At 50.7% G+C, this 22,476-nt stretch overlaps 6 protein-coding genes across 6 annotated transcripts; 2 read left to right on the top strand and 4 right to left on the bottom strand.

Annotated features, from left to right (window-relative positions):
• Positions 1-58: 58 nt before the first annotated feature.
• Z518_09806 (uncharacterized protein) lies at positions 59-2,632 on the top strand (the record flags this gene model as incomplete). The annotated part of the gene is made up of 3 exons (XM_013412423.1): positions 59-148; positions 210-2,349; positions 2,412-2,632. 3 exons carry the CDS (start codon positions 59-61, stop codon positions 2,630-2,632), a joined length of 2,451 nt encoding a protein of 816 aa, XP_013267877.1.
• A 1,486-nt stretch (positions 2,633-4,118) lies between these two features.
• On the top strand, positions 4,119-5,426 carry Z518_09805 (uncharacterized protein; the record flags this gene model as incomplete). The annotated part of the gene is made up of 2 exons (XM_013412422.1): positions 4,119-4,188; positions 4,240-5,426. 2 exons carry the CDS (start codon positions 4,119-4,121, stop codon positions 5,424-5,426), a joined length of 1,257 nt encoding a protein of 418 aa, XP_013267876.1.
• Positions 5,427-6,345: 919 nt separating this feature from the next.
• On the bottom strand, positions 6,346-9,153 carry Z518_09804 (uncharacterized protein; the record flags this gene model as incomplete). Its single annotated transcript, XM_013412421.1, has 7 exons — positions 6,346-8,069; positions 8,119-8,275; positions 8,324-8,424; positions 8,498-8,720; positions 8,775-8,893; positions 8,951-9,043; positions 9,102-9,153. The coding sequence occupies 7 exons, from the start codon at positions 9,151-9,153 to the stop codon at positions 6,346-6,348; spliced, it is 2,469 nt and encodes an 822-aa protein (XP_013267875.1).
• A 622-nt stretch (positions 9,154-9,775) lies between these two features.
• Z518_09803 (uncharacterized protein) lies at positions 9,776-12,415 on the bottom strand (the record flags this gene model as incomplete). The annotated part of the gene is made up of 2 exons (XM_013412420.1): positions 9,776-9,812; positions 9,870-12,415. 2 exons carry the CDS (start codon positions 12,413-12,415, stop codon positions 9,776-9,778), a joined length of 2,583 nt encoding a protein of 860 aa, XP_013267874.1.
• A 481-nt stretch (positions 12,416-12,896) lies between these two features.
• Z518_09802 (uncharacterized protein) lies at positions 12,897-14,266 on the bottom strand (the record flags this gene model as incomplete). The annotated part of the gene is made up of 3 exons (XM_013412419.1): positions 12,897-14,012; positions 14,061-14,193; positions 14,250-14,266. 3 exons carry the CDS (start codon positions 14,264-14,266, stop codon positions 12,897-12,899), a joined length of 1,266 nt encoding a protein of 421 aa, XP_013267873.1.
• A 5,069-nt stretch (positions 14,267-19,335) lies between these two features.
• Z518_09801 (uncharacterized protein) lies at positions 19,336-22,242 on the bottom strand (the record flags this gene model as incomplete). Its single annotated transcript, XM_013412418.1, has 1 exon — positions 19,336-22,242. One exon carries the CDS (start codon positions 22,240-22,242, stop codon positions 19,336-19,338), a length of 2,907 nt encoding a protein of 968 aa, XP_013267872.1.
• Between the last annotated feature and the right edge of the window lie 234 nt (positions 22,243-22,476).

The following is a 22,476-nucleotide window of genomic DNA, read 5'->3' as shown; positions in this document are numbered from 1 at the left end:
AGCCTCTTCTGCTCTTTCTCTGATATGAGCATGTCCTTGCGAGACATCACAAGCAATCATGATGCGGAGCAAGCCAGCCTCGTCGATGCAAAAGACATACGATGAGTGCTATCTCCACTGTTCCACTGCAGTATTTTTTGAAGGCCAGGTACACCTGCCCCCCCATCTTTGGTCTCTGCATTCCAACCTGACTTATTCTTCACTTCCAGGGTAATGAGCCTGAAGCTCTCCGGTCTTGGAAGTCGGCACTGGACCAGATCAACTACTACAAAGTCTACAAACTGCCATCGAATTATTCGCCCAAATCCGAGACCGAGAGAGCCCTTTTCGATTCACTGAGAGAACTAGAGATACAATGTAAAGAACGAGTTGACTTACTCGAGACACTCAAGCGAAGCCGCCAGGAGGCAGGGAGAGACTCGCCAAGGGAAGAGAAACCAGAACATGGGAGTGGAAGGAGACGGTTAGAAAAGAATCGAGGCCCCTCTGAGACTACGATGGACAAACCGAAAGTATGGCTTGGAGAGGAGACGATACCACCTATTCAGATGTCAGAACTTCCAAGTGCGACGCCGGCATTGCCTACACGACCGCCGTTGGGAAGCAGTCGAAGTAGCGAGACAGCAAGCAAGGATGGGACCTCTCCCATTTCGCGAACCCGGTCCTCACCTTTCGGTGTCCCACCGCCGACATTGCCGCTTCCCCGTACTAAAGTCTCGAGGAGCCCTAGTCCAGACCATGGAAGGAAGACAATGCGGACGACACTACGGAGTGAGAAAAAGGGATTTAGGAAATATCGGTCTGCTCCCAATCGTGACAGGATGCCCGACACCATGAAGGCCGCTGGCCTAGCGTGGGAAGCACAGCCACGAAAGAACTCCCAGACCACTCCTCGACCGGATTCAGACCCGACGATAGAAGCCAGGCTGAGTGCTACGGCAGCCAGACGCAGTATTGACCAAGATGCCACCGTAAGATACGAAGAGCAAAGAAGATCCTATCCGACCCCGATATTGACAGTGCCCAACTCTATGCCGCCACAAAGTTGGCGGGATGCCTCGAATTCGTCCCATGGGCAGTCCTCGTTAATGAAGTCGATGGAAGACTTGACATTGACGTCTGAATCGGTTCCAAGCCTCATAGATTTCGAATCCGAGCCTGAGAGACCTCCTCCTCCTCCTCCTCCTCCTCCACATGCGTCGTCCGCGGGGCCCACCGTTTCTAAAACAAGGACTCGGTCGCCGGTAGCTATGCCTAAGGCGCCAGATATTTCTTATCGAAAAGAATATCCTGCACGGGTACAAAGAGTTCCGCAACCGCTTGCAAACAATTTACTTGAGAAAGCCTATCAACGGGCCGGCTCTATTAGTAGTGCATCCGGTATATCCAGAAAGCCCGTCGGCAACGCGGACACGGCCCTTGAGACAAGAGGGCGGTCTCCCCCTAGGCGGGATGAGCATTCGGACAGCGAAGATGATTCTTTGAAACGAAATCTGGACAGACCCAGGCGATCCCGCGGGGCCCGGACGGACACCGCAAAGACAATCACTCCTCCATCGACTGACGGTGAATCGTTGGAAGATGACGGTTCCGAGTTGGCAGAAGAGAAGAAAAGGATCGTCAAGGTATTGAAGAACCTCCCGAAGGGCCTGGATGAGAACTCCGCCAAACAGATCCTGAATGAAATCGTGGTCAAAGGCGATGAAGTACATTGGGACGATGTTGCAGGTCTCAGTGCAGCCAAAAAGGCGTTGAAAGAAGCAGTGGTGTATCCCTTCCTGAGACCGGACCTATTCATGGGACTTCGAGAGCCTGCTCGCGGAATGCTGTTGTTTGGGCCCCCCGGGACCGGCAAGACGATGCTGGCCCGAGCGGTGGCCACGGAAAGCAAGAGTACGTTCTTCGCCATCAGCGCCAGCAGTCTCACGAGCAAGTGGCATGGCGAGTCGGAGAAATTGGTTCGTGCCTTGTTCGCCCTAGCCAAAGCCCTCGCCCCAAGTATCATTTTTGTGGATGAGATTGATTCTCTCCTGAGTGCGAGAAGTGGATCGAGCGAGCACGAAGCTTCGCGGCGGAGCAAGACGGAATTTCTGATTCAATGGTCGGACCTCCAGAGAGCAGCGGCGGGCAAGGACACCACGGTGGGAGATGCCAGTCGAGTGTTGGTGCTGGCTGCAACAAATTGTCCTTGGGATATTGACGATGCAGCACGGCGACGATTCGTTCGGCGTCAATATATTCCTCTGCCAGAAGCCGAGACGAGGAAAACACAAATTCGCACATTGCTAGGACATCAAAATCACGACTTGAGCGCGGAAGATATTGAACGACTGGTAGAACTTACAGAAGGTGAGCAACGAAGATCACCTGCCATAACTTTGATGATGCACGGTCATGCTGACTGGATGTAGGATATTCTGGGTCGGACATCACAGCATTGGCCAAAGATGCTGCGATGGGACCGTTACGGCATCTGGGAGAGGCACTGTTGTTCACGCCTAAAGAGCAGATCCGACCCATCCACATGATGGACTTCGAAGCCAGTCTTGAGAGCATTCGGCCAAGTGTGAGTAAGAAGGGATTAGCAGAGTTTGAGAAATGGGCACGGGATTTCGGGGAGAGAGGTGGATGAGAAGAAGCCCATTGAGCCATTAGATCAGGAACGAAAAGCATTTTCACGGGTTTATCGGGCGATTTGGCATAGCGAGGACGGCCGTGGTCGGCGTCTCTCGCAGCTACGCAAACGCACCCATTGAACGACCTGATGCAAGGTCGTGACTGATGAATAGGATAGCCTTGTGGTATAGAATCATGAATATTCCGTGAACCAGGAGGGGCATGTGGGAACCACAGGATCAACGGAATATATTGCATTTAAAGGGACAGACGTCTAATTCTGTCAACGAGGCTGACCTATGACCAGACCAGGCTGAATGTGGAATAAAAATTCAACCCCTGACTCCTGACGGAAAAAAGAGCCCGTCTTCCCCCCTCTTTTCCTTCTCCCGCCATTCCCTAGCGGCCCTTTGAGAAATTCAGGCGATAGGCTTGCAAGCCGAGGAAGAGCTGAAGAATGCCAGCGCAAGAGTAACCGTGTAATGACTCCTTTCTGTGCGTGTTGGGAGATATTTCTCTTTGGAGACAAGATGGCAAGATGAAGGGCGCAAGAATGCAGTGAAACACCCCCCTTTGTCGTTAGGGACTCCACGGATATCAGCTCTATCAACTCAGTCATGACTGACACTGACACGACAGATGGTGTATCTTTTATCTTGTTGACGTTACTAACGAGGCCAGCGGAGAGGAGGGCGACGCGACTGTTGACTTCACTATGATAGGTGTCCGTGGGCACATGAACGCCATTATTTCTCATGTTGACTGTGCACAACCATCGAATCGAATGGCAAAGGGCACGCGCACAGTGAAGGCGATCGAGGTTCACGTCAGATATCATTCTGCCGGCACCCTGGTGGTTGTCAAGGTCGAGGATTCGCAACTCCCTTCCTCATTCCTCCCATTCACTCCGCCGACACCAATAATACGACGCTCATTCTCTGCAAACCGCCATTCTCTACTATGCCTTTCGAACAATCCACCCACTCCTTTGGTGAGTCTTTTCTTCGTCTGCGCACGCTCTTATGTCATTCGCCTGCGCGCAGCTTCCAGTGTGCAGTCTCCGGTAACGGGACGCGACCCCCCCGTCACTTGTACCTCAGAGCAGCCCCAACCACGATCGCAAATTCTTGTTCCTCTAGAAACGGCCATCCATTCGGATCCAGACAAGCCAGAGCCATCTCGTCATTGTCTGTGCTTTGTCTGCTCGTTGCCCATGTCAACAAAGCGACTGCGCTGGTATTTAGGCCTCAAATGAGGCGCATGGGCCAGTCTGCACTGACTGGCAATCTCCCTCTCGTTCGCGGCAACCTGTATACTAAAACCCAGAAACCTCTGCCAACTACATATCTCCCCGTCGACCTCCCCGGCTATTGCCTTGGACCACCACTTCCTCCCGGCTGGTTATATCGTCGCTCATTTGTTGTTTGCCATATCCGGGGCCGGGCAATCGGCAATAGACTCACACTCTTTTCACTACCACCTCACACTATTGGCCTCAAAACATGAAAGCGATTCCTGGGAGTCTTGCTGTTCTGGTCGTGCAACGGGAACTGGCTGTCGCTGTTCCTTACGGTAGGTTCTGCGGTCTCAGGCCCGACTTGAACCACAACTTACGCGCACGAGGCAATCATCAACAACCAGACCGACATCCTGTCCGCGAGGTAGCCACCGACTACTCTACGGTCGCCGAGGTTGTCACAGTCATTGCTCCCAATGCAGTCTTCTGGGTTGATCAATACAATAACGTTCTCTCAACCGACTATCGCGGTCACCCTACTCCCACCCCTGAAGTGTCAAGCTTCAATCGACCGACAGTTCAAACCACAACGTCCAACATTCCCACTGTGGCTGCCGCCACTATCCCAGCTCACGTCGCCTCTTCCCCCCAGGAATACCGCCCGTTTGCGGCGCTTTCGATCCTCAGCTCGTCCGGTTCTGCGCCATCCGATGTCGACTCTTCCCGCGACAACCAGTCGCCGGCAGCATCGTCCGATTCCAATGACCAAAACAAGGTCACCATGGATAACGACGCTCGTTCCGTCGGATCTGGCTACGGTATCTGCTACGAGCTCATCGGTTCATCTGGATGCAAAGACTCAGGCACTCTCAATTCGGACTTTGGCTATTTGGCCAGCCAGGGATTCTCCAAGGTCCGTGTTTACGACATTGGTTGTGATCTTGGTGCTGTGGTGGCAGCCGCTGCTGCTCGAGGCTTGCAAGTCGTCGCTGGTATTAACACTATTGGCAATGTTGCCAGTGACATAACGAAGCTCGTCGGTATGATCAATGGAGATTGGGATCCAGTGGATACTATTGTGGTTGGCAATGAAGTGGTCAACAACGGTGGCAATCCCGGCGCCGTGGTTGCTGCTCTTGGAGTCGCCCGTCCTATCCTCACCCTGGCTGGATTCACCAAGAACGTTGTGACGGTTGATACCTTCATCGCACACGAGAACAACCCGCAACTGTGTCAAGCTTCGGATTATTGTGCTGTCAATGCTCACGCTTTCTTCGACTCTCATACCACAGCAGAGCAAGCAGGGACGTTCGTGGCAAATACCGTTTCCAACATCGCGAAAGGTGCAAACGGAAAATCGATTGTGATCACCGAATCGGGCTGGCCATATCAGGGTTCACCGAATGGTAAGGCCATTCCATCACCCGCGAATCAACAATCGGCCATCCAAAGCCTGAGGACTGCATTTAGTGGAAACCCTGGTGGTATATTCCTGTTCCAGGCGTACGACGCAACCTACAAAGATCCGGGTCCGTGGGGAGTTGAACAGTTCTTCGGCATCTACGGCCATTGAATCGACTAGAAATTGAAACGCTGGTCGATTATATTTGAAGCGCGAATCGATTTGATTTGACTCGAAAAGAACATCCCTCAGAATTGCAAAAGTACACAAAGAGAAAAAAATGACGAAAAAGAACCCTCAGTTTTATGGCCTGGTTTCAGATCTTACATCGGTTTACAATCTTTTCGGGCAACTCATACGACATTGATTCGGGACATATGGGGGCATGACAGAGCATGAAAGAAATTGCCAGGAGTCAGGAACTTTTAGGCAATCAACAGTCATAATTGTAACGGTGCTCCTTCAGCATGCATAGCGACGGCGTTTGCTCATCATCTTCTCCTTTGTCTTCAGATCGGGTCGGAGTCTACAGCACCCAGACAATCAATAAGTCAAGAAATCGCCTTCACTTCTTCATTGCCATCTGCATAGAATGCAGACTAAAACAACTATTAAAACATGACATCCAATCCAATCAGCAAGCATGACGATCCTCCAAGACCTAACTAGCCACGATCAAAAATCTACAATATTTTCTTCCCATCACGCGCAATAGGTTGATGCCTAGATAGCTTTTTAAATCAAGTCAAATCGAGCCCAATCGAGCCACTCGATCCCATGAAGCGTCCCACTGATTCTATTTTACAGGGCCGGCCAGAGCCGAGACCCACGAATCTAGATATACTAAGTGGGAACGATATCCTTACTACCCGGACATAGATCTAGAGCAGAGAATATCACGCAATGGGTTAGGTGGTCTCAACCGGTTAGATGCAATTGGATTGGATTTGATTGAATCGCTCAGTTACTCGTTGCATGCAAATCTGTATCTACAATTGCGTCTCTACCACACTTGTGTCACAGTTCTTTCATTCTCGTCTCTTCTTCCTCCCTTCTGTTTTAGAATCCCCCCTCTTGGAGCAAATCTCGTTTATTTCGCATCATCACTGCTATCGTCCTTTCCCTCGGCTTCAACTTCCTCATCGGTCAAGAACGGACTGCGCTCCAATTCGTATTGCGGGCCCGGAACGCCACGAGATGGTTCTTGCGCCGGAGGAGTGAGCACCATTCTGGGCGCTGGCGTTATTGTTGTCGGCACCATCGATGAGGTATCTTCTGAAGCTAGAGGGGGAGTTGTAGTTGTGTCCAACGGTTGCGGTTGAGGAAATGCAGTTTGGGAAAGAGGTTGATTAGGCAGAGCGTCATGGAACTGAGCATCTAGTTCTTCTTGAGAGTGATCTCCCCTAATTCCTGGCTCGCCATCATTATCTTGCGCCTCGTCGTCATCTTCTTCGTCCTTTTCATCGATCGTATTTTCGAGTTGTCGCGACTTTGCCTTTACCTTTTCGTCCGACTCTTCCTCCGGCTTGGATTCTATACGAGCTTGTTCCAAAGTTTCCGTGATGTCTTCTAGAGCTTGTGCTTGTGCCTTCTCCAACGCCTGGCTCACGGCCAACTTCGCGGCGTTCTCCGGTTTCGGCGAACTTAATGTCTTCTCCGCGGGAGAAAATGGACTCACTTCACGTATTCTCTCCCCAGTTGTCGTCGTGGTCACGATCGAAGGCAAACTCGGGTTGAACTTTCCAGGCTCTCTCGGCTCGCCACTCATGCCGCCACCCTCATCCTCTTCTTTTCCTCGTTTTCCTCTCCATCGACGTGCTTTCGGGGTAGGTGGAGGTTTCTTGAAGGGGGGTCTGTGATGGGATGGAACGGGAGGTGGTTCGTGTTTTAAGGGATTCTCTTTCTCCTTGTCACAATGTACTGGTATTGGTGGGAGCTTCGGATATGGGGGATGAATATGAGGGAGTTGATTTTCGGTTTCGAGCTTCGATTCGGATTCTCCGTTCCCACTACCGACTCCAGCATTAGCGATTTCCGTTTCACTCTGCTGTCTTTGCGCTTTCATTCTTGTCCAACCAGATCGTCTTGCCTGAGGAGGTGGTGGAGGTTTTTCTTTCTTGTGAATGATTGCCGCCCGAAGATTCTGCTTTAAACTCGGGTTCCTGCTTGGAGTGATCACTCCCGGTTTTTCTCTCTGTGCGGCCACCTCGATCATGCTAAGACTTGATTGTCTGGCCCCTTCCAGTTGAGGAGTGAGATATTGCCCAATGGTCAACGTAGAACCTTTCGAAGAATTTCGCTTCTTCAATTTACGCGGAGCCGGAAGAGCTGGTGGTCGTCCTTTCGATGGTGACGTTGGAGATGAAGGATTAGAGGCCCCATCATCGGTCGGAGACTCCGCTTGCGTTGGGGGTTCAGTCTCGGGATCCATCAACCAACTCACACCTTCGCATCGTTTGACTAGACGTTTTGTTGTTTCGTCCACCGCGTCGAAATGGCCCCAATGATGCAAACTATTTTGGCCTCCACTGGGATCGCTAAGGTGTCCGCCGCCCAAGACAATCAACAATTTTCGGATCTCTTCCCTTTTATAGTGGGGCGGGTGCTGCAACTGCGTATGTTCGAGAAGCGGATAGAGAACTCTCAGATACGTATGTCGTAGAGACGAGGCCTCTTCAGGAAGATCGAGCAGATTTCGAATTAAAATGTCGACCAAGACCCGAAGGTCGTTGGTATAAAAGTATTCATATGTGGGAGGAGTTGTGAATAATAGGTACAGCAGTTTCAGCGTCAGTAACTGCAATGATGTCTCGTCTGACTTGGTGAGTGAGAGGAACAAGACAACGAATGACACAACCCAAACCTTCTCGATTCAGCAACAGGATGATGTTTTCTCCGAACGTCTTGTATGCACTGCCATGCGCAGATAGAACCTTGATCACTTTATTGGTGAGAGGAATTGCGTTTTGATTATTGGCGGGGTCATGCGCAGCGACCATAAACTGTTCATTGAGGACGAGCTGCGAGAATCAGTCAGACAATATTTTCGCCGGGTCTGGTATACTCACCAAAACACGGATGGTGGGATAATGGTAGGGGTCATTGACATCGTCGGAAACCTGTTCTATAATTTCAAACAACATTTTCACAAAGTCATCGCCGATATGTGCTGTTCGCAAGGCGGATCATTAGATCATGGCCGGGGAAAAAGAACACAGGTACGATCCCATCTCTGCACATACCGAGGTCGTCGATTTTGATCTTCTGAATGCGCGACATCTCATAAAGCAATTCCATAAGGAGTCGATGGATTCCTTCATGACCATGTCGCTTCCGACTGGAGATCAGATCTACCAATCTGGGAAAAGCGCCCTCATCATTTAAGAGTTCATAAGTCCTTTCATTTGACTGTGCGTCGGCTATCAAAAAGCTGGTCGAGACCAAGATGACATCAGGGTCATCATCCTATGCAGTTGGTCAGCCACAAAAAGGGGGTATTCCTTCTGTTGTGTCACGCACCTCAATCAAGCATTGGACAAACTGCCGGCGGATGTATTCGGCGTGTGTTGCAAATAATGGAGAATCTTGTAGCTTGAAGGCGCAACGACCAAGATCATGGTCGGAAGGTAGGAACCGCTCTACATTCCCGTCGTCAACACTGTGTTCCCAGATCTTGTCGGACGTGGCCAACATACCTCGACAAGCGCCAATTAGACTTAGGTAGGATCGCAAGGTATCGTCGATGCTACTATGGGTAGTGCATTCTCTGGAGATTGTCTCATCGAGAACTGGAAATCGGATTGTGAGTGAGACTGGGTGGTTCGAGGTCGGAGTGGCGGTACTCACCGGTCCAGAACTGGTTCTCGTCCTCGAATTCATAGGTGGCCTCGTGTTCCATACTATAAACAGCTTCATGTCGTCTTGGAGAAGAGCAGGCGATTTAGCGGAACAGTGATGGGGACCAACGGATGCTCTTCATTAGCGAAGAGCGCAGCAGAGCACGGACATGAATCTGAACAGTACCACACAGGCACAGAGGACGGGACAAAGTTCTAAAAGGGGAGGTGAATAGAACGAAGAAAGATGGAGCGAACTGAATGGGCAAGACGAAGTTGTAGCCAGCGGCGTGCCAGCTGCGCATGCCCCAGAGTTTCTTTCATCCAACGCACGTGGAGGGAAATCCTTACGGTGTTCGCGCCTGACTAAGAAGGCCCATCTGGACCAAAAATACTTGTGAACTGTATCACCAGGTTACTCCCATGGTGGCAAAACGGCACGTTACAGCGGAGGACTAATTGCTGCGAGGCTGACACCGGCAATAGTCCGTCGATTAATTATGATTCTCTCGTCCTATCCATACCCTCCCCCTTTTTTCACCTTCCCATGAAAACGCCGAACAATGCTACGTTATGTATGTCGCATTCAGCTGCCCCCGAGAGAAGGTTTTATACAGTCCGGACGTTCCAGTCTATCCTTCAAATCCGGTCCCGTAGTGGCGAAACCAGTCTTTAATCAAACACTCATTTTGGTCGTTTGAAAGGGTGTGCCTCTGTATTCCTGTTGTCAAAGAATGTTAGCAAGAAAGTTTCCGGGCGCCCATCCAAGTTCACTTACAACACATAATCATCCAAGCTGATGAAATTCGGCTCGCAGAATAACAGGTAATAATACTTCAATGTCTCCGCCAACCAGAAAGACTCCATGGTGTCTCGTTGCTCCATGAGCTGGCTGGTCACATCGTCGACCCCAGCATTTGCGACTTCGGTTTTGGTCGCTCTGTCTACCGCATCAAACATCGCCCAGCCTTTTTGTCTCCAGGAATCGTCGCCCGTGGTTCGATACATGATGAAAACTGATTCAATAGCTTCGGGTCGAAGTCGATAATCGCGGGCTTTGATCTTGGTGTACCCCGGCGGCAATCGTTCTTCCTGGATTCTCGTCGCCACAAACTTTTCGTGAGATAGTGGCACGCGAGGAACGAATGACTGCGCGATCAGATTAGCGGGAGCCGCCTCATGGTCATCGTCGGGTTCCGCTGTGGCATCTCTCTTTCTCGTGCTTGGATCCGAAACCACCGCGTCATCCTCTCCGTCCTTCATGAGACTCTCGACATTCGCGGCTGCCTCTTCTTGCAACCTCTGCTGATTCAAGTTATACGCTTCCACAGCTCGAATTCTCTCTTCCAAACGGGGATCCAGAGCATCATGCCACTTGCTTTCGTCCCATTTACAAGAAGTGAGACTGTCGCAAGGGACCAGCTCAAATTCTTCTGCCATGATGCCCACTGTGGTAGAGCCATAGGCCCAGACGCACCCGTCGGTAAGCTTTTCGGCAATAGCCATATCCCCGGGAATGTCAAACATCTTAGCTCCCAGAGCAAACATGCCTCCGGCGAAACATCCAAGGTGAGTGCCTTCGTAGGTCGTCACTTTCCTTTTCGCCGGGTTGGTCGCTTTTGGCGCAATGCTTTGCTTGGCCAGGAAAAGAATATCATGGTTGTCCTTGGTCATGGGCCGGAAGAGTAGTTCCTCTCGGACCACTTCCATGGCATCCAGATACATGGTCTTATATTGCGGATTGAGCCCCCCGAGAAGTGCGTATTCCTTTGGAAAGTATTCGTAGGTGGAATCCGCCATGGCGCCAATTCCATATGTATGGGTGGTTGAATGCGGCTCGGTGTTCAGACCTTGGGGTTCACAGTCCACGTTCGCATAGTCGTCTTCCCATTCTGTATGGGCTACGGGCTCCACTTTCTTTTCGGGAGCGGCTGGGGAGACGTCTGCTTTGCTAGCGTCCTTCTTTTGCATTGAAGAATCATTCTCCTGTCGCTTTTTCAATGAATCGGAGCCTTCCATCTGGATTCCGTCCTTTTCGAAAGGCTTCGAACTCTCTTCCGACTCTTCCACACCGTCGGGAAGGAATTGCTCACTTCCTGCAACGTTTCGGACAACCTCGGGCTTCTTGCACCCAGAAGCATCGAGCTTCAAAGGCCACAGACCCGGCAAGGTCGTTGCCATCTGCCACTTCTCAAGGGCATCCGTAACGCGAGCGACTGCGTCGTAGTATTTGTGTTCCTTGGTGATCTGCGCTAGCCGGGTAAACTCCACAGAGAGCGATCCCAACTCGGCGAGCACGGTGTGTGCACTTGCTCTATGTGGTTGCGACGCATATGATGGAGCCCAATTATAGTATACAGCAGGCATTCTGTTGGGTGTGTCAAACGCTCCCATGAGAATATCAGCCAGTTCGACAGCTTTGTCCAGCAAGATTGGGTAAGTGCCGGAGCTGAGGTCGTAGGCCGCAATGAGTCCGCCGAGGTACCGAATGGTAGTTTCAAACAGAGGGATATCTTTTCTGGCAGAAGTCTTGAAATCAATCTTGCCCACCGCGCCAACAGCTTCCTCGAATTCGTCACGCAGTCCCATTATCCAAAGCGTATCCAAAGAGTCAACCAAAGTTGCTCCCCAGCCGTTGAATGGGTCGCCAACTTCTTTCGATATCGGCTTGAGTTCATCGTGTGGGAGTGAGTGGTTTTTATATCCCGACCAGGCGTGCTTGAACGCCTCCCGAATTGCCGTTTGTTTCCGTACTCGATCAGCTTTTTTGGAAGATGATTCCCGGCCGAAATTGTACTGGACCTTGGGTAGACTCCTTGGCTCACCCGTTGGTACTGATATCAAACTATGCGAGGGTACAGGGAAGTGTTCGGGTGGTGGCCTCCAGTATGCTCTCGGTTCATCAGGCGGTCTTGGTTTGACCTCGTATCGACCTTCACCGTATTCGCCAAACTCTTGGTCAAAACTGGGTTGTTTGGCCAGAAACTCTTCTCCTGTCACTGTGGGACTTGAGTCTAGCGAAGTGGTAGACTGAGTCGCGGTTGTGTCGGGAGCACGTGAGGCTGCTCCACGTTGGGATTCGGCTTGTAGAGGGGGAAGAGGTGGAGGGTATACGGCAGGCCCTGCAGGCTGCTCTGGTACGTGAACTGGCTTCGGTAGGGGATTGAAATCGGGAAGACTCGTCCCGTCTGCATCGGGTTTCAATCCAAGGAAGCTTTCTAGGGCTGATTCATTCCAGCCATTGACTCGGTATAGGTGAAAGACAGAGACAATTGCGAGAACAGCCACCAGGAGGAACAATCGGTAGCGGCGAATACGAATCATTGTCGGATTGCAGTGACAGGCGGTTTGAAGGCAGAGTGTCAAGGTTGAGGAGGTCGAGAATCTCGCGGCCGGGGGATGTTCTTGTCGGGTGGTTCAAGTAACTAACAAGTCGATGACATGTTGACCACCGAACTCAATTGAACCGGAACCCGCAAACTGGAATTCAGAGCTGAGACTATGACGGTTCGAAGAGGGCAGCAGTGGTTTAAGACCGCCCAATGGGCATCCAAGAATGCTTGCCTTGGCTGGTGGGGCCCCGGGGTGGGGGAAGAGAGAGAGCCTCGTTGAATGCGGAAGAGCAATAGAAGGACGATTTGACCATGTTATTTGATGCGTCTGTTGCAGAAATCACATTTTTCCTCCTGGTAATACAGCTGATACAATAGCCTTTTTAAACCTTCGGGCGCTCCCAGTGACCCATCCCAGTCCCTTTCCGACGTTTTCTCGTCCTCGTACATCTAACCCGGTACACGTGTAATCCCTATTCCACTGTGCAGCATATACTCGACCGTCTTCCATTACAAGCATTAAAATTCCATGACTGCAGCGAGACCCTTGCCTTCTTCAATCTCTGCTCAAGTTCGAGGTGGAATGTTTCGTGTCGTCCGAGATTTTGAAACCCCTGCAGAGGCTTTCTTTTGAGCATATCCCCCACCACCGAGGCAGACGCCATGACTTCCTCGATCAGGCTCAGTATTGATTCTTGCTCCGTTTGGGAGAGGGGCTGCGGGGCTGCGGTGTCGAAGAATCCAGGCACAGCTTCAAAATGAACCTGGTCCTGAAGAAATTGCGAATCTATGTTCCTGGGTTCGTCCTGTTTCCCCTGGCAAAGCCGCTCACACAGCCGTACCAGGTGATGGATGATATTGGAGAGAAGCAAATGACAGGCGTAGTCACTTCGAATGGTTTTGCTGCACAAGACTCTCCGCACGGCGGCGTTACATTTCTTCAACAGCTCGAGTTGTGCTTCTCGTGGCTGTAATTCATCTGCCGCGTGCTTTTTCAGATGGGCTAACAGTTTGAGGCAAACCGTCTCTTCGTCTTCCGGTGTCGCATCCACCTGCCTGGTACGGGGTACCTGGGAGGTTGGGGGATGTAACCGGGACGGGTCGATGCGACCTGATGCCTGACTTGACGTCGGTCGAGTCTCTAGTTGGGCCGGGGATAGATATCGGGTAAATTGTGGTGGACTAAGGGCGGGGGTGGGCAGACCACTGTTGTTGAAGAGGGCGAGATCGCTGGTCACTGAGAAACTTCGGTTATCGGCCGTGTCAATGGCATTCAAAGAGTCGGCCGTGTCGTCAAACGGGAGAAACCCTTGATCAGGAGCGGCAATGAATGAAGTCCAACTGGGTGTGTTGCCGTGTCTCTTGGTCGATTCGTCGGAACCGTGAGTGGTGGCCGGCGAAGGGATTGACTGAAGGGGGACAGTTCCGTTGACGATCCAATTTTGGGAATTGATGTTACCGATCGAGTCATCAATCGGTCGCTTTCTGCGCTTCCCCACTACCTTGCCCACTCGAGATTCGCTGTAGACGCAAGATAGCTTCTTCTCGGAGCATCTGCGGCAACCTTGCTTGTTCCCGTCACATCGTACCTGTTTCAAAGTCAGTTTTCTAAATGAGAGAGGAGCAAGGGACCATACCTTGGCTGAGAAACAGTGGTTACAGGCTGCTCTTAATTTGATGGGTTTTGCATCTGATTTAGAAGGGGGAGTGGGTAACATTGCAGGAGAGGATGATGAGGCGGTCGTTATTGTAGCGGTGGTTGTCGTCGACCTTGCGCCTGTCAGTGAGGATGTTTCGGCCAGGGAATGCAATCATGATATACATACCCAGATTGAGCAGTCATCGTGGACTTCTGAGAGGGAAACGTGTATCCCAGAGCCGATCACCGTATGGGCCCAACAACCTCAGGGAGGAGATGTGGTAATAATATACGGTGGAATTGTGCAATGGAAAGGCAATGGGTTGAGATTAGCAGAGGAGCAGGTCGGGGTGATAAAATTGACAGGCGTTCAAGGTCAGTCGCACAGAGCAATGTTGTGTTTGCATGACAGGTGTGGCTCATAGATGTTGATAGATGAGAATTTACGGGTAAGAGGAGGGGGATTTGCCGTACTATGTAGTATATCGTTCTGCATCTGTGCTTGAACGAGCAGAGCGATGGATGGACCCGGTTTAGTCCCCATAGTTAGTCCAATTCTCGTTCACTAGATAGTTTAGTCTGCTCTAGTCTAGTTTCGTTTGGACGTCGATGAGCAGGGGATAGTGTGAACGAAGTCCTTTTTTTTTTTTTCCCGCGTGGGATACGAGAATTCTCTTTGGGACCTGACAGCGTGGGTGGAGAGAGGGCGAGGTGGCGGGCAGCGGATTGGTCGGACAGTGGGTGCTGGAGCTGGAGATCAGGACAAGGAGGCCCTGGAGGCGGGACCAGGGGGCGAGAGAAGCTCAAGGAGAGAGATGCAGTTCGAGTTCAGCCTTTCATTCAGTGCCCAGAGTCCGAATGAGGACAAGTTGGAGACGAGGATAAGAGGATGCAGGGTCTGGGTCCAGGGAGATGGAAATCTGTAAAAATGCCGGCCCAGGTATTGTCGTATTAGTTATCATCGTAGGTTGACCGCGCTTCTGTCAGACTCAATTCTTGGCTGCGGGCTAAGTTCCTGCTACTTTTGCTGCTCCAGGCTGTAGTTCTCCTCTACGGCTTACGATATCCTGCTGCTATGCCGAGAAGAAGAGAAGTCTGGTGCTCAGCGATTAGTGCCACAGTGTAGGGGCGTCCTCGAACCCGATCAAAATACCATAGTATGTTCAGTGGCCCCATGCCTCGTACGAATATGTTTTACCATATACTACCTACTCATCGTCATGATCAATAATATGTTAATCTTCGTCATCCCTATATCGCCACAGCGCCACAGCAATATCCAGGCGAATTGCGTCCAGTGTGAAATATCCAGATCTATCTGATACTTCACGTTGAGGGAGGGAAACCCAAAACGAGAAACTAGGCTGAGGATTAGTTCAACACTAAAAATGCCCCTTTAGCCGAATCGGGCCGTGTGTCTGCCACAAAGTCAAATTCGAGATTGCCAGGGGGGCCCAGCGCAAAATCTGAGGAGACGCTTTGTACAGCAACCCTAAGCCTGAAAAAGGAGGTTGAGGAAATCCACGACTGATAAAGTCAGTTGCTGTCAATGATTTATCTTTTTTTGAAACATCCTCTCATTCAGCCTTGTGCACGCCAGAGAACAGTAATCAGGGATAGAATCGACTTTCCAGGCTTAGTACTGTTGCTGGAGCATACTCTGCGCTCCTCTCTGTCTTGTCATACCCTCGTCGCCATCTGCTCATCTTTGACCATTAGCTTGTCAAACCATCCGCTGCATGAGCCCCCGTCGCATGCGAGCCATGGCACTTGGTCCCGCACTTCCACTTTCCATCGCCTGGCCTCGTAATTCCTGTGCCTTTGAAGCTCTCAAAGACATCAGGACTGCAATCTCGGAAATATGCGAATCCTACGCCATCATCACAAACAGTGGCGTTCACAACCGCTACCATGCCGCCCCCACACGCCCACGCTTTCGTCAACCCCCTGGTCTTTACCCAAAAGGACTCTCGACTTGTTTCCTAATCCAGACTTGTGCCATAAAAAAAGATCTCAAGAGATAGACCGTGGATACAAAACGCAGCAGTTGGCGCACTATGCGGTACGGGACCCTAGTCTCGGCCACAACCACGCCCACTGGGTATTGAGCCCGCGTGGCAACTTGAGACTCGAGAGAACTTCCAACGTACCACGAAAGCAAGCGAGGACAAATTCCGTGCGCAATCTAGTCTTCTGCATGGAAGCTTCCATTGGGCGGTACTGCACCTCCGTACTCACGCCCTGACGACCCCAACAGTGTTTTTTGACTGACAGGATCAATTTCGAACATTGGCCATGGTCAGAATCCAAAAGGGTTTTCGACCTCGAGATCAGCACCAACTACCGATTCAACACTTTCTGACTCGTCTACAGTCTGCTTGCGCCCCTCTAGTTTCTCACCGACCCAGAGCGTCACCGCTGCACCGTACCCTCAGCCGCACGTTCGATGCTTGTATCTCCATCACAGTGGAGCAGAGGATTCCCTAGCCCCCCTGTTCTCTGGCAGGCTAAATTGCTTACCTGATAACCGACCCCGGCTTTAGCTATTTAAAGCACCTCATCCCAAGAATACCCGCCCATAAGTACTCCGTACAACTTGTCACAGCTTACATTGCCGTATACGGTGGGCGGTCAGTGCGCCAGGCGGTGTCACTTTCCACGCTTTTTGCCAACTATACAGTTTCACAGACTCAGGGACTTAACGGCATCACGGATCGGGAAGTCCCAGACTTCGAATCATTCATACATCCATTCCAGCTGCCAAGTCGTTTCACGCGAATGAAGAACCTCTTGTACAACTCACCAGATGGCATTTTTCTTTTCACCCTGTTCTGCCGTTCCCGTGACGCGCTGCCCTCACACGGCTATGCACGATTACCATTTTGTTCAAATCATCAAAAATCGGTTAGATCTGCTTGGATTAAGCAAAGCTACCGTCTTACCGAAAGCGAAGACAATGCCTTCTTTACGAGCATTTGTGACTCGTGGTACGGGCAGGATACAAAAGGCTGCTTCTGTCCAAGAAAGTCGAACAAGGCCAGAACAGGGTTTTTCGTGTCCTCGTACAAGCCCAGACGTTCCAGCTCGGTTACAATTAGTCTGCAACCATCCAGCTGGCCACATTTCCACCCTATCATTGAATATGCAGAACTCATACTTTCGACCGGCTCAATGGCCCGATCAGACTCCAAGGTCCAGCTTACAATGCTGCTTCAAGATCCTTCAACGCTAATGCTACTACATTAGGTGTTGAATCAGCAAGCTACTATTCAAGGCACCCTTTCAGAAGAATCCAAAGTGGATTTCAACTTTGTGTTGATGCAGACCCAGCTGACCAACCCATCCAGGTTGGGTTTAAGTTGGACCATAATACTATGGTGCGTATGATCCATTTTCCCTCTTCGCAATCATTCCAGCCCCCAAATCAGTATTTCGCCCGTCTCACTCATTTTCATTGTCGCAAATTGCTGCACTATCCTTCCACGTGCTGATGTCGATGTTGAATCTCTCAATATGTGAAAGACCTCCAATTTTCCTCATCCTTTCACCAGGCTCATATCTGCCTCCCCTATCTTGGCCTCTCCATAAGCGCAGGTCAATCATTCGCTGGCTCATGGTTTTCCACTCATGGAAGGACGTATCCGGAGGTCGCGTCATCATTTGCATGTGCGTACGAATAGGACATCGACCAGAGCAACGTCGACGGACATGATCTTCCAGAATACAAATGAAAAGTCGTCAGGCAAAGTCGCCGTATGGCAGCCACTGCAGGCACTTCGACGTGGTGCACTGCAGTTATTGACCCCTTCTCCACCTGTTCGTGAGTGTAAGATAGGTATGCAAGCATCACAGATATTGTTTCCAGCCCTGTTGAACTGCTGAGATAAGAATCTTGGAACAGCTTGATTGCTGTAAGACCACTTCCAAGAGTCTGGATGCTGCTTCCTCGGAGTGCCTCGAAACGGGGCCTCTCATGGGATAGCACGCACCGCAGTCTGATCTGAACGTTCTTAATTATCCCTTCGAATCAACTGAAAACATACAATTTGGGCCCTGGTGTAATTTGTTCAATACCCGCAGTCCCCAAACCTTGAGTTCTAGCTCATCAAAATCAGCAGAATGTGGAGTTTGAAGGATATTGCTGACTTACGTCGACAAAAGTCACATTCTCTTGTCATGCCAGACGGGACATCTCTCCCTCAGGCCTTGGCTTGTGGATGTGATACAGCACAACAGCACATTGCTTATCAAAGGTAATACTTCGTCGAGTCTGCCATGTTAGTACATCCGTCAGTGGCTAATCTTCAGCTCACATTAACAGTCACATTCATATTTACCCGTGGAACAAACACAACACGGCATATCTACGGATATCAACCCCTTCGGCCCCCGATTACTAGAGAGCACGACTAACCAAACCAAAGATTTGTCCTATCTCTTCCTCACTCAGTTCATGCTTTCCATCTCAAATGCCTCTCCATAGGAGTAAGCACACATCGAAGTCACCCTATTTGATCGGCCTGTTTACTCGCTTAACTGACTTCTGTACTTGCTTATCCGCAGACACATCCACTGATTTGACCCGCTGAGCTAAAACCCAGGATATCAAACCACACCTACCAGAAAGAGAACTCGATGATAGGTGACAAATGATCGAGATCAAAATCAAGGACTTCAGTCCCCAACCCAGACCAGGCAGAGCAAATTAAGCGCCAGATACTACTAACAGCATAGACATGTTCTCACATTTTGGGCATATAAAAGGGGGGGAAACGGCTCTGTCTAGCCGTTAGAGAAACACTCAAGATCGATCTTGCTTGGTTTGGAACTTTCGATGATTTCTTTGCGCCTGAGCAGGCCCGTTTTTTTTGGCCTTTGCTGTGGCCGATACGACATCTATAGATGCCTTTTGCCTTGTTTGTGCCTTATTCAGAGTCTGAACCTCAACCTAGCCCTGACTATGCGATTCAGTCTGAATCCAAGATGCTTGCATGAAGCCCTATCCCATGCAATGCTATGCAATCCACTTCCTATGCAAGCCAGATCGAGTCCGATGAAGCGGACAATGACAGTGCCATGAGGGATTTTTTTTTTTTTAACAAGAATCAGGAACAGCAGAAAGGGAAGAATCTCTCTGCGTTCCGCCTCCGCCGAGTGTATATCACAAACCCCGACGTCGCATCACCCCCACCTCACCTCGCGTCATCTTTGTCTTCTCCGCCTGTCAATGCCTCGATCAATCACCAACCATTTCTTTGACCTATACATTGACATCAAATCCCCGCTCCACCCGCTCTGGTCCTTCCACCTTCTTGGGCCTGTGCTTTTTGGAACTGTTTGATCAATCCGAGGGGTCCCAGAGTCCCCAACGCCGCGACAGCGTGGACATCGTTCTCGAGCTTTTCATTTTCACTTGCCTCGCCGGATGAGGATTCGACTTCGTAATTCCACGACCCGAGCTCACCCACAAGAGGTTCAGCTCGCGGGTGAGACCCGTCTACCTGAGCGCGTTGCTGGGGCGGAAGTTCAGGTGATTCTTCCTCTGCCACATCGTCGGGAATCTCACGATCTCGGAACGGTTTGGGAAGAAGTGAACCCCGCGGTCGGTGAGCCTGCGGCGATGCAAACCCGCCAGCTGAAGGCTGGTGATGTGGATCGAGCAAGAGCGATTGGAGCGGTGAGCCTAGAGGCTGAGCTTGGAGCTGAGCTTGATCCTGACCGTGAGGCTGAGCGGTGAATCGGGGTGTTCCTACAGCACCGCGGTGAGGCGATGCAAATAAGCCAATGCCGCTGTTCTGACGATGCTGGTGCATACCACCGACGAACGTATTGCCATAATCTGAGGTCGGGAATGTCGGGGAAGGTAAGCCAGGCACTGGCGGAGGCATATTGAAATTGAAGCGTCGTCTGGAGCTATTGTACGGAAACCGAATGTCTGTCTTGGGATTGCGTGCGTAGTCATTCATGAAACCCCAGTAGCTTTGTTCGAGCTTATTGTCTTTGGACGCAAAATACTCATCTCGTAAGTTCGAGGCACCCGTCGGGTTTCCTGCTTCTGCTCCAGTGCCTGTCCCTGCGCCAGGTCTAGGGGTGGTCTGAGCCGGTAGCGGTCTGATGGCATCTTTCATGAATCCAAATTCTGCGAAGGAACAGACGTATCCTATACCGTCCACGTGGACTGTGAACTCACGGAAGAAATCAATGATTCGATCACTGCATTTAGGGAGACTGAACCACAACACGAAAGGGGTGAAGATCATACTCAACACCTCTTCGATGAAGATGATCAGCTTCATCTGATAGAGTTGAGAGAATTCATTTCTGACATCGATGGTATGAAGCCGACCTTCCCAGTGTTGTGGTTCGTAGTGGGTGAATTGTATCACCTCTTGAATTGAGTATGCCGTATCATACACCATGTTGTCATCGGGGAGCAAACCACGCGCCACGGCCCAAATTGACCCAAAAATTCCAATGTAAAATATCGTGGTTCGGCCAGGAGTCACTTCGAAATTCAGAAAATTCTCTTGATCTAGAATTGTCGCGAGACCGAGAACAGATACCACCGCTCCAGAGACCAAGCTGACAAATTTTGCGATTTGAATGGTCTTGTCCTTTGGAAATTGATTGATATATCTGGTGGCAAACGGGTAGGACATGTTGATCCGTCGCTGGAACAGGTGAAAGAGTTCATTGAATTCTCGGAATTTCCACTCAGCAAATCGACTGTATTCCCTTGAGCCAATCTGTGCCGGGTTCTTCTGATATTCATTAAAATTCTGGAAGAAGTGCTTGAATACAAAATAACCGGCCAGGAAAGGAGCAAAGATAAGACTCGCAATGCCAGCGTAGATGAAGCGTTTTCGAAGCGCCTCGGACAAATCCTTTCGATAGGTATCTTTCAAGAAGAGAGTCCGGACTTGTCCCTTGCGGTCGAATACAAAATCCATGATGCACAGTTCAATGTTCCATTCCAGCGTCCGCGTAAAGAGCTTTCGGTTGCGAAAAAAGGGAATTGGCAAAGTGAAATCGAGGATGTCCTTGTTGATCATGGCGATCATGTAATTCTGTCTTCGCATGAGTCGATTGGCAATGTCATGTGCGTCCATCCGCTGTTTATTCTGCGACCTGATATATGCACCAGACTTCTTGGATCGTGAGGTGATGGTTGGGTTTGAATCCCGCAACGCCATCAAGCGACTGACGATCTCTTGCCACGATATGGACTGGATCTCTTCTTCTGGAATTCCGAGAAGGTAGTGGTAGAAGTCGTGCATCTGCCTCAAACGAGGAATATCGAAGATGTACACTGCAGACCTCCACAGCCAAATGAAGGTGGTAAGCCAGAGCAGAGCATTTGGAATGAATCCCATCCTCCTGACACATCGAGAGACGAGAATTTCTGACATCTTTGTGCTGCCCCTAATTTGTCGATAGTCGATGCACTGGGTGAGGAACAGAGAGAAGCCAACCACGAAAGCGACGGTGATGAGGTTGAAGAGTCGCACAAGTAAGATGGACCAGAAGCCATGGCACAGGTAGTAGGTGTAGACTTCAAGCAGGAAATTGTCCAGATCGGTGACATTAGCCCATCGAAACATGGCTTTCTCCTTGGGATCTGCGCTGGCCAGGTTTCCCCAAAGGACCTGGTCAGTTCGTGCAGGATTTGGAGCATTCCGACGAGGCCGTGGACGGTTTCGTGAATGGAAGTTTTGACCAGGTATGGAAGGCACTGGTTCTCGATGAGGGCTCAGGCCGTCCGGCATCTCACTTGGGGGAGGAGGTAACGATATCGAGCCATGGTCAGCATTGTGGTCGATCAGCAAAGATGCTGGTACATCGTCATCCGCCTCTTCCACATCAAGCAGCTTGTGAGGTTTGTGGTTCCACTTTGACTTATTCATACTCCTGCCCTTGTCCTTTCGAGGGATCTGACCTTGACCGTGAAGGGGGGCGTGGATGTCAGCCTGACGAGAAGCTACTCGACTTGGGTTGGAGGTCCGATCATTTGGGTCGAGGTCGTGGTAGGCTCGTCGGAAAGGTGGAGGTTGTGAGACGAGGCCAGCTCTCTCCTCGACGTCAGAAGCATCTGAATCTTCGTCGTGCTGTCTGAGGGTCTCGTAGATGGAGGCCGAAGCATTGTTGGAGCCGGTAAAGCGAGAGACGAAGTTGGCCGCCATGGAGGGCGAGCCAAATGCGATATTTTGGACGGAATTAAAGGTTGCTCAACAAACGAGGAGCGGTCAAGAGTGAAAGAAGTGGCAGGCATATATACCAGCGACTAGTGACTTCAAGACATGATCATCTCGGCGCCTTTGTGCCTGCATCTGGCAGTCCAAGTGCGAACGCAACACCCTCGCATGCGCACATGACAGAGTCGGGCGCAGGCAGATGGAGCCCAAGGGGGGGGAAGG

This window comes from Rhinocladiella mackenziei (genome assembly GCF_000835555.1).
Source record: "Rhinocladiella mackenziei CBS 650.93 unplaced genomic scaffold supercont1.8, whole genome shotgun sequence".
NCBI classification, from domain to species: Eukaryota; Fungi; Ascomycota; class Eurotiomycetes; order Chaetothyriales; family Herpotrichiellaceae; genus Rhinocladiella; species Rhinocladiella mackenziei.
Note: the sequence above shows the minus strand (reverse complement) of the source record. Positions and strands in the feature narration are given on the sequence as shown.